The sequence below is a fragment of the Nematolebias whitei genome, chromosome 1 (genome assembly GCF_014905685.2).
Source record: "Nematolebias whitei isolate Nwh7 chromosome 1, NemWhi1, whole genome shotgun sequence".
Lineage (NCBI taxonomy): Eukaryota > Metazoa > Chordata > Actinopteri > Cyprinodontiformes > Rivulidae > Nematolebias > Nematolebias whitei.
In genome coordinates, this window is record NC_056498.1 from 28,021,329 (window position 1) to 28,032,624 (window position 11,296).

The 11,296-nt window shown below is 39.6% G+C and overlaps 1 protein-coding gene across 1 annotated transcript; it reads left to right on the forward strand.

The window, feature by feature from the left end:
* LOC119416163 (fatty acid-binding protein, intestinal) lies at positions 1 to 1,379 on the forward strand. The gene is made up of 4 exons (XM_037683357.1): positions 1 to 267; positions 430 to 602; positions 727 to 834; positions 957 to 1,379. Exons 1-4 carry the CDS (start codon positions 201 to 203, stop codon positions 1,005 to 1,007), a joined length of 399 nt encoding a protein of 132 aa, XP_037539285.1. The 5' UTR covers positions 1 to 200; the 3' UTR covers positions 1,008 to 1,379.
* The last annotated feature ends 9,917 nt before the right edge of the window (positions 1,380 to 11,296 follow it).

The window sequence follows — 11,296 nt, forward strand, 5'->3', positions numbered from 1 at the left end:
ATCGCCCTACATTTGACGGCCACATCAGCAGACAAGATAATCAGGGAGATAAAGAAGAGTATCTTCCATGCCAACTCAGTGAGGGAGGAGGGAGGAGGTGTGGATGGTTGAGGGGAGGGGTGTGTATAAATGTTAGACAGAAGGCATTACCAGTCTCAGGGTTTTCCAGAGCCTCAGCACTACCGGACGAGTCTGCAGCCATGGCGTTCAATGGGACATGGAAGGTCGACCACAGCGAGAACTACGACAAGTTTATGGAGCAACTGGGTGAGTGAGGGAGATCGGAAAGGTGACCCAAATCCTGCAATACCTCGACTAAGAAAGACCGTGCTAAAAGCTGCAGAGCAGTTTGTTGACTTTGATCAGTAAGAAACTAAAAGGCTTTTGTTAGCGTCTTGCTTATAAACTGTCTCGGTCGTACCTTCCAAGGCATCAACGTCATGAAACGAAAGTTGGCCGAACACGACAACCTGAAGATCATCATCGAGCAAACCGGGGACAAGTTTCACATCAAGGAGTCCAGCACCTTTCGCACCAAAGAGATCGACTTCACCCTGGGCGTCCCATTCGACTACGCCATGGCTGACGGCACCGAACTCACAGTGAGTGTCCTAAAGCGCCGTACAGTTTAAGGCGAAGACGCAGCTCAATGTCTATTATCGGCTTGCTATAGGAAGACGCTTTATATTTGCTTCATAGCCCCTGTGCATGTTTTACTTTTACCAGGGAACGTGGGAGATGGAGGGTGAGGCGCTTAAAGGGAAATTCAACAGGAAGGACAACAACAAAGTCTTGACCACCACAAGAACTTTGGTGGGCGGAGAGCTTGTGCAGGTCAGTATGTAAAGTGCTGTAGTTGAGAAATTCAAAGTCTATGCAAAAAATATACAGTCATGGCATGTTTTGCTCAAACGACATCACCATACATCAACCATGTCTTTGTCTTTCCCCTGCAGAGTTATAACTACGAGGGTGTAGACGCAAAGAGGACTTTCAAGAAGCAATAACCTGAATCCTGGAGTGGATGTTTTTTTATATAGATGACACGCTATGTTTTTATTATTTTTATTATTATTATTTTGTTTAACATTAGGTCTGAGATCTGTGTATTCTGAAAACCTTTCATTACATTTACCTCAAAATGGTGCATTTTCTATAAATGTCTGAGGAGAAAATTTATCATCATGGTGCTGCACAGGGAATAAGTGTGAAGAAAACTGCTGCACCAAACACAAAATCATGAACTGGCCAAAAACTATTTTGATTTTAGTTTGAATTTTGATGGAAAAAATGGACTATGAGCTCCATGAATCATCTGGTCTGGTTAGAAATGATGGCTTAGAAACATCAAGGTTCATGCTCAATAATGCAGGTAAAAAAAAAAATCCAACAAAGTTTAGTCAGGTCATCTGGATGGTTTCTTTCTTTTATTTTGAGAGATGTTTTGTCCTTCATCCAAAGGACTTCATCAGTCTGATGAGCCACAAACAAACTGTCCCACGAACAGCATACTGCATAGTGGAAAAAAAAACAGTTTGCAGGTGATAAGATGGTTTCTGGGGGCCGTCCCTCTAGGAGGAGGAGTTGACGGGAGAGAGGGTGGGCCTCAGAAACCATCTCATCACCAGCAAACTGTTTGGTCCACTATGGAAGTGTGCTGCTTGTAGGACACAGTTCGTTTGTAGCTCCTCAGATTGATGAAGTCCTTTGGATGATGGATGAAACATCTCAACACCATCCAGATGACCTGACTCAACTTTGTTGGATGGCGTAGGAAGTTTTTTTTTCTGTCGTTGTAAAGGACAAAAACGATCAATTCGAACAACAAACACTCTGAGATGAATAGAGTCAGGACAGAGTTAGCCGTCACCATGACCGTCTGAGGAACACGGCTGAAATACACAAAGGATCATTTAAGGGTCAGTTCATCGAGATTACACAAAGCAAATGTTTTCTCTTTTTGATTTGATCATCAATTGGCATTTCAGATGGTTTTGTTTTTTAAATTAAAAAATGAAAAAGTTTTATGTGATTTGGATGAACCAGCAGCCCGAGACTGAAGCAGCAAAATATGAAATCACGTATTAGATCATAAAACGTGTAAAAGGTTGGAGGATGAGTCTGTTTGCACTAATGTTCAATATTAAAAACTCTTTCACAATAAAAAGAGCATTCATGTGTCACTCAGGTCTAACTGTGCATTTTATTGCGCTGCTTTAATGGCTCAGTTGGTATAGCTGTCACCGCTCAGCAAGAAGGTCGCCGGTTCAAATCCCGGCTCGGGGCCTTTCTGGATGGATTTTGCATGTTCTCTCTGTGCATGCGTGTGTTTTCTCCGGGTACTCGAACTTCTTCCCGCAGACCAAAAACATGCATGTTAGACTAATTTGTATCACCTGCCTGACGTTGTCCCGCCCACCTTCTTCAAATCGAACAGAATTGCTGTCGCTGGCTTGTGCAGCAAAAAGTTTCGTTTGTGCCGCTATCATTTTAAAGATATTAATAAAACAGTTTCCAGGGATCATCAGAGGTCGACCAGCCCTCCACATTTACAAAATCAAAAAAAAAAATTGGTGTCAATAAACTCTACTATGTTTGTGATGCGTTTGCTTTGAACATATTACTGAAAGTTTAAAGATAAATGGGTCAACCAGCCTCTTCTGCCCACCCCCGACCCTAACCCTAACCCTAACCCAACCCTAACCCAACCCTAACCCTAACCCAACCCTAACCCAACCCTAACCCAACCCTAACCCTAACCCAACCCTAACCCAACCCTAACCCTAACCCAACCCTAACCCTAACCCAACCCTAACCCTAACCCTAACCCAACCCTAACCCTAACCCCTAACCAAATGAAATTCAAAGTGTCAACATGAACAGCTTTTCATTGACCGTTGATGACCTCTGGAAACTTTTTTATTAATATCTTTAAAATGATAGCAGCACAAATGGTTGCTGCACAAATGTAGCACAAACATTTGACCCCATTTTTATTAGATTTGAGTAAAGGTGGGGGTGCAACTTCACTCAGGTCCCAAATGGATGAAGCAGGTAAAAAATAATAGATGGATGCACCGCTTTAATGAACTGTAAGTGTTTTATTGTCACATGCAGCAGAAACATTTGCTGTTTGTCATTTTGTTTTGTCAGAATGTAAAGTTTGTTCTCTTTATGATGGGGGGGATTAGAATCTCCCACCATCATGTGCTCGTCTTCCACAGCAGAATCCTTTTTGGGAGGGAACACGAGGTTTCTGTGGTGACTCAGCAAACAACGGGATTCATCCAGTTGTTTGAATGGAAAATGTGTTTTCTGCTGGTCATGTGTTGGAAAGGATGCGATATGAACTGATGTGCAATGAGCTTGCTGATCCAAAGGAGGGCAGCGTGCGTCCACATCCTGTCAGCTTCAGTTTGAACCTACCAAAGTTTTAAATGTAGTTGGAGGGCCTTAATTTCTCTGTGAAGTTTTGAGCAGTAACTCTAGTTTTGATGTTTGTTAGAATTTAGGGGAAAAAATAAAGATTTTCTCTTGTAATTAAATAACAAATATGTTAAAGTTGATTTAAAGAAAGTGCTATGTGTTGTCACATGTATGTTCCAACACAATGAGGAAATTGTGTCCTCTGCTTTAAAGTCCATGGAATGGGTGTCTTGCTTAAGAACACCACACCAAGTTGGGCATGGCAGGGAGTTGAACTCGCAACTTTCTGGCCCCAAGTCAGCTGCACTGCACCACAGACACGCCAAAGCTGTTCATAGTATGACAAAACTGTACACCGTGAGCCAGACTTACAAGAAGTTTTCTCAACTTCCATATTTCTGTGGATTAAAATAGAGTTTTTTTTTTATCTATTTTACAAAAATGAATGGAAACAACATGCAAAGCAGCAAAAGTTCAACTGGAAGACATTAAGAAAAATTTGGCAAAACAAGAGGGCCACACGTTACACGCCAAAACAACATAACCTTCTAAACTGAGAAAACCGGGGAGTACTGAGAGAGGAGATTACTGAATGTTAACGGGTGTGCTGATTACTAACGCAACACAGGTGGAGTGTGTAAAGAGCTGCAAGTAAGAACAGCTCAGGATTTCAGGTGGTACAAGAACAGGACTGAACTCCAAACTGCACAAAATCTCAATAAACTAGAGAAATTGCATTTCTAGAGAAAATACAGTGTGAATGTTTGTTCCTGAAGAATTTGCAGAAAAAATTGCTGAAATTAACTAAAAAAAAAAAAAAAAGGAAGCTGAAATTAGCAAACAATAGCTGAAATAGCTGAAAAGACAGAAATGCATTTAAACTGGCAGACAAAAGCTTAAAGGAGCAGAAATTACTATACTTTACTATAACAGCTGAAATTAGCTAAAAATTGAGGCTGAAAATATAGAACAAGCTGAAAGTAGCATAAAGCAAAAAGGAACAGGTTTGCCTAGTTATGTTGAATGAAACAAATGAGCACAAAAAGTGGAAATTATCTGAAAAGTAGTACGGTGGCCCAAAAGTGTAAATGAACATTTGAAAAAACACAACAAAAACAACTAAATCATAATGAAAAAAGCAGAAATAAAAAAATAATAATAAAAAAAAAAGCTGAAAAGTAACTAAAAAAGCAGAACAAAACTAAGAGAACACATTTTTGCTGAATTAGGCAGAAAATAGTTTTGAGTGCAAAGAAATGTGGAATTAACTGAAAAAGCTAAAATTTGCATAAAACAGCTCGATAGTAGCCGAAATAGTAGGAAAATCTAAACTAGGAGAAATAAATTGAAAGGATTGTAACAAGTTGAAATTAACAGAAAGAAGTTAAAAGAAGCACAAAATTTTTTGTAGTTAGCAGAAAGAATCTGAAAGTAGCACAAAACAACTGAAAAAAAAACAGCTGAAATTATCTGAAAGTAGCTGAAAAAATGTTTAAATTTGCACAAGGAAGCTGAAAGAAGCTGAACCAGAACAAAACGTGAAAGCAGCAGTAAAGGGTTGTAAACAGATCTAAAGATTAAAGGATGGAAAATGAGCTCAATTCATTTTCTATGAGAAAAAAATTGACAGATAAGGCAAAATATTTCTAAGTTAAAGTTGCACCGATACCAAAAGTCAGAGGATTATCCTGAAAGAGCTGAACGATTTGATATATGATTTGTTGAAATAGATTGGAAACTGTGGGATGAGAATCGTGCTGAAAAACGTACTGAAGAAAAATGAACCACAATAGTTTGAACGCTTCATAAACATTCACACAATAACAAGAAACCCCAACAAAGATTATTGCAGAATAAAAACTAAAGCCAGAACAGAGACCCGTCTGAGTTGACATCTTGTATCAGTTGAACTCCCGCCTGACTGGCACACTCTTTCATGGGCAGGAAAAATATCTTGTCAAGGTTCATCTGGCCGCGGACGAGGGCTGATTTCAGCACCAGTTTCATCATTAACTCATCATACAGGGTGGGGGGAAACATGGCTGAAATGGTATATAATGGACTGCACTTATATATATATATATATATATATGTATATATCTTTCTATCTATTAAAGATACTCAAAGTGCTTTACAACACAATCTGTGTCCTCATTTACCCATTCATACAGCGCTCTACTAGATCTCTACAAAGCTAATTGAACAAATCATTCTAAAGAGACTAATCAGTGCTTTATCACATTCATACTCTGATGGGACACATCGGAGGCAATGAGGGATTCAGTGTCTTTCCCAGGGACACTTCAACATGTGATGGCTAGTGAAATCGAACCCTCAACTCTTCCATTGGGGGTTGACTGCTCTAACCACTCAGCCCCAGCTGCCCCGGAAACCGTGGAAATCATAGCAAATGTTAGTACAAGATACTAGGACGTCTTCTGGTGGGTTTCTTCTCTTTGTCTTTAGATGTGCAGGTATTTTTAAAGTAGTTTCACATATATTTTGTGTCATATACCATCCATCCATCTATTCTCTTTACCCGCTTCTTCCTTTTCAAGTCGCGGGGGTCACTGGTGCCCATGTCCAGCAGTCACTGTGCGAGAGGTGGGCTACACCCTGGACAGGTCGCAAGTCCATCACAAGGCCACATAGAGACAAATGAGACAACCATTCACTCTCATACCACTGTTTCATAAAAATCTAATGGTCATTTTATAAAATACATTGCATAAAGTACCTTGCACAGTACATTGTTTACTTAGCAATATACATAGGTAGATGCATTAAATGTGTTTTAATTTATATGACAAAGTATTTCCACTAGGATCCTGGTCCGTTTGGTATTCTTCCCACAGCATTATGGGTATAAGAGATGGATGCTGTAATAGCGTTACAAACCCACTGCAGAGCACTGTTGAGCTTCTTATCTTCAAGAGGAAAGAGTATCAGTTGGTGTATGATGTCATTCTGAATCAAGCTATCATATGACACACACCCTGTAGCCCATACAGCGTACTGAGTCTAAACTCAGAATATTCAAATATCTACCCGTATTAATGTGGAATCTGGGGTTTTGAAGGCCCAGCCAAAGGAGGTGGATGTTGTGAGGGAGTGAGGAAGAGGAGACACATATTAGAAGGTGGAAATTAAAAAGACACTGGGGATAGGATGCGCAGGAAGAAGCCACGTCTCACCCACTCCTTCCTCCTTGCCGTGATTCACCCACTTTCTGCCTTTTTTCTAAACTAAATACGAGAGGCATCGAGAGAGTTATCAGGACGGTTTCTAATAAGGCACAGACAGCTTTCGGGCGATCACTGTTCAGACAATGACTGTGCAGACCTTTGGAGAGACACACACAAGCTGCTGAACGATGACTCAGGAGTTAGTCAGTGCTGAATGCTCTATCTGAGCCTCTTCTGATAATTCTCATTATGAATTCAAGCCTGGGCACTGTTCTGACATGCTAATGTGCTACTTGCACCAATTTCTGTTCTTACCGATGAAGATCATAAAGACGTGGGTTGAACACCTGAATAGAGGAAAGCCTCTTCTTTCTATTTATCTTCCTGTTTTTTTAAATAAAATACACAGATATGTAAAACGACTTGGCCCAAAGTTTTTCAAGTTCATTCAAACAGTCACCATGATTACTTTTCATTCATGCTTTGCAATAAGATGACCGATATACATTTTAACCAACAATATGCAAGTCCATTTTGCTCAGATTCTTATTCATTGAAAGAGTCAAGACTTTGTTGCTCAGATTTTACTTTATCACCCTTTAAATTGAAGTAAAAGTCTTGAAGCTTATTTTTAAAGAAGACATTAGCACATTAGCATTAACTTGCTGACCTTCAGACATAAGATTTAATAATAAATAAATAAAAACACAGTAACTTTAATGTTAACTTTTGCTAAGGGTTTTTTACCAGCAGGCAATTTATTACATGTTTGGTCCCTTTTGAGCTTCTCTGGGGAACTGTTTTGTATAAAGTAATGGTTTGATGGAAAGTAGAACCATGAACAAATTTGTCACATTTTATGTTACATTTGTTGTGAGGATCCCAGTGCACAAAAAACATAAAATGAGGCGGGTTAGGATCTCAGAAGTACTTTAAAAAACCAAACAAAGGCTCACAGAGGGGTTGGTAAAATGGCAAAATGCACAAACAGTAATGATGTATGTATGTATGTATGTATGTATGTATAGATGTATAGATGGATAGATAGATAGATAGATAGATAGATAGATAGATAGATAGATAGATTCTACAAATCTAAAATACAGGCACACAATATAGACAGAAAATGTCTGCAAGTGGACTTTACCGTTTTATTTTTGACTGTTCTATAAAGTAAGACTTTGTTTATTCGATGCTGTTTTTAATAGAAAATAGCATTTCTGATGCATTTCAGCTCTTTGTGTACACGACAACAGGGTTGTTTTCTTTAACACCAAAGCTTTTTGAATTCAGGTCTCAGAGTGGAATTGTTTAGAAACGCCCGGCATCAATGTGAAATTGCACATCTATGAAAATCTGTAATCTGTCTGTAGTCCTTGTGCAAATAGATTAACAAATGTAACAATGGCAGATAAGAGAGTGCTGTTTGTCCTGCTCACCCTTTTCAATGTATAGTAGCAACCCTAACACATCCTCAGTCCAAACAAATGTTCCTGTATTCAGTTTTGAACATAGCTGAATTTATGATTGAGACTGAAGTGTCTGTTTGCAAGTGTGTGTTGTTGAAATACAAAAATCACTTCACCACCTAGAGCAGCATGGTGGTACAGTTGGTAGAGCTGCCACCTCTCAGCGAGCTGGTCACCCCGGTTCAAATCCAGGCCGGGGGGCCTTTCTGGGTGGAGTTTGCATGTTCTTTCCGTGCATGTATGGGCTTTCTCCGGGTACAACGGTTTCCTCCCACAGACCAAAAACATGCATGTCAGGCTGAGTGGTAACTCTAAATTGTCCCTAGGTATGAGTGAGAGAGTGAACGGTTGTTTGTCTCATTTGTCTCTATGTGTCCCTGTGATGAACTTGTGACCTGTCCAGGGTGTACCCTGCCTCTCGCACAGGGATTGCTGGACATGTGCACCAGTGACCCGTGTGACCCAAAAAGGAAGAAGCGGGTAAAGATAATGGATGAACTTCACTACCTAGTGACCTGGCATGGAAACTACAACAGATTAAACTAGCACAGTATTACGGTATAAAAGCCTAACTTTTCCACAACCAACATCGGAACTAACACTAATGTTTCCAGAGATTATTCAAGTAAAAACAGTGCTTAAAATAATCTCATACACAAAAGCTATTCTTTGACTGTCTGCAGTTGGAAAACTGAATTAGAAGCAACACAAACACCTCGTTTATGCTCTTCTCAAAGGGAGTAACGCCATTACAATGTGTAACGAGCTGGGTGTAAAGATGCATGCATCCTAAAGCATCCTCACCCACATCGACACTTAACTCTACTTTGACAACCTGCTCAAACACCCTCAGACATAGATGAGTGTGTGCGATATGTGAGAAGCTGCTGTATGCCGCCTGGTGTGACTGAGCTGACAGATGAGTGTAGAGACGAGAAACTAAATTGGCTCTGGCCTCTGTCTCAAGAGTGGCCAGCCCCTGGGTTTGGCAGGCTATTCTTAAAGAGGGCATGGAGAGGTCTCCAGCTCCCCTGGTATAAAAACCACTTTATGGTATCCCACATCATGTTTTGATAGTCTCCTGGGGTTGCAAAGGAGGTGTTAGCCAATGACAAGTGCAAAAGAGGTAAAGGGAAAAGACACCATGTGCAGGTGGATTTCTAAACAAGCAAACGGCAGAAACTAATTTATCCAACCACTGTTTGTTTTTACCTTGATACTTGTATTCTGGACCACCATGCAGTAAAATCCTATATTCTTATGTCTTCACACATCTGTGCGTTCCTACCATGTAACACACTGTGTCAGAAAGGAAGAAAATTTAAGTAAAACTGTTCAAATTATGACTCAAAAGACCTTTATTTTTTTACCAGATATCCTTATTGATGGGTAGTAAAGCTTCTGGTAAGCGCTGCTGCAGGACATACCATTTTTTTGAACTAGCACAATAAAAAAAAATCTGAGTTTTTATAGTGTACCTCGGTGTTTATAATAAATAAAATCACTACTATTCTACTTATTTTCGCCTAACACTTAACTAAGACGTAAACCGATTCAGGCTATATCAGGGCAGAGGAAGTCTTTGCCTCAGGTACAGGAGTTCAAGTACCTTGGTGCCCACAGGTGAAGATAGGATGGAGCGGGAGATGGATCGATGGTTTGGGGCCTCGTCCTCAATAATAATGTTGCTACGGTCAGTTGTGGTAAAGAAACGATTGAGTCAAAAATCTTAACTCTTGATTTAATTTTCTTTTTAAGTTATAGACTGCACCTATGGTCATGAGATTTGGCTCATGACCAAAAGAATGATAATCCTGGTTACAAGTGGCCGACATAATCTTCCTTTGTGGGGTAGCTGGGCTCAGCCTTACGGACTGGTTGAATAGCTCTGTCATTTGAGGGGAGCTCAAAGTAGAACCACTGCTTCTCTGTGTCCAAAATAGTCAGTTGAGGTGGTTCAGGCATTTGATTAGGATGCCTCCTGGATACCTCGCTTTGAAGGTTTTCCAGGTACCTACCACTACCACCAGGTACAGACCCTGGAGGGCCTGGAGGGATTATATATTCTCTCTGGCCTAGGAATGCCTTGTGGTTCCTCATGAGGAACTGGAGAGTGTCTCTGGGGAAAGGGAGGTCTAGATTTATTTCCTGAACCTGTTGCCTCCGTGACCCGACAATGGAAAAATAGTATCAGGAGATAGAAAAAAAGTCCTTGTTACCCTCTCCTCCTGTTTTCATGTGTATTGCTGTATCAAAATATTTCTGTCAGGATTACTTCAGTATCTGCTGATACTATTTCTGCTTGCAAATTTGTTTATTTGTAGTAATTGTTTTCTTTCAGCTGCTACCTTCTTCAAGGGTCGCCACAGCGAGTAAACGTGTGATTTAATTTGTTTTACGCCAGATGTTCTTCTTGACACAACCAACCACTGACCACCGAGCTACCACAGCCCAATAAACTGAATGTCTTCAAAAGATTATGATGTTAAGGTTTATAAAATAATGGTTGCATGAAGTACTAATTATTCATATAGGAGCTGTTGAGTTGAACAAGCTAAACCGCTGTTTACTGTATTTTTGCCTATAAAACGTGGTCTGTTTCTGTGACAAACGTCTATTGTATACTGTTTAGTGTCCTCAAGGTGGAAGCATGTACTACATTACAAGGCTAAAAAGGGCTTAAAATATTGAAAAATTAGCTTAGTTAAAAAATGCATGTAATGTAGGCAACTCAAGTCAGCCTCTGATCTAAATAAATTGTGTTTTTAAGGACTTTACGACACTTTATAAGCTGCAACAAACTTTAGCTAGCTAGCTAGCTAAACAAAGGATATGATTTTTTCAGTTAGCTAACAATTTATGATTTGTTATTTTTATTAAATTTTGACCAATTGGGATACAGGTTACACAATGTAAAACCTAAATAGTCTTTCTTAATATTGTATCTGTTTAAAATCACTTTAAAACAATTTAGCTAGTGAGCTAATGCTAACATGGTTAGCTAAGTCAAACCATTTAGTGGCTAACATGATAGCTTTTTAACTTAGTTCTGTAGAGTTAATTTCCTTTTTGGAGATTTTCTTAAGTCTTAAATTATAAGTGAAATGTGAAACACATACACACACACATCTGTTGGTAAATGTGTATTATAAGGACACTCTTTTCAAACAAGTTTGGTTGGTTAATTATGGGGACACCACTTTCTGCTTACTCTGG

What these genes read in the sequence shown, in the direction of transcription:
- LOC119416163 (XM_037683357.1), top strand. Translation starts at nt 201, where the DNA reads ATGGCGTTCAATGGGACATGGAAGGTCGACCACAGCGAGAACTACGAC. An exon ending in CTGACGGCACCGAACTCACA is followed by an intron (nt 603 to 726) that starts GTGAGTGTCCTA and finishes TACTTTTACCAG; the next exon opens with GGAACGTGGGAGATGGAGGG. An exon ending in TGGGCGGAGAGCTTGTGCAG is followed by an intron (nt 835 to 956) that starts GTCAGTATGTAA and finishes TTTCCCCTGCAG; the next exon opens with AGTTATAACTACGAGGGTGT.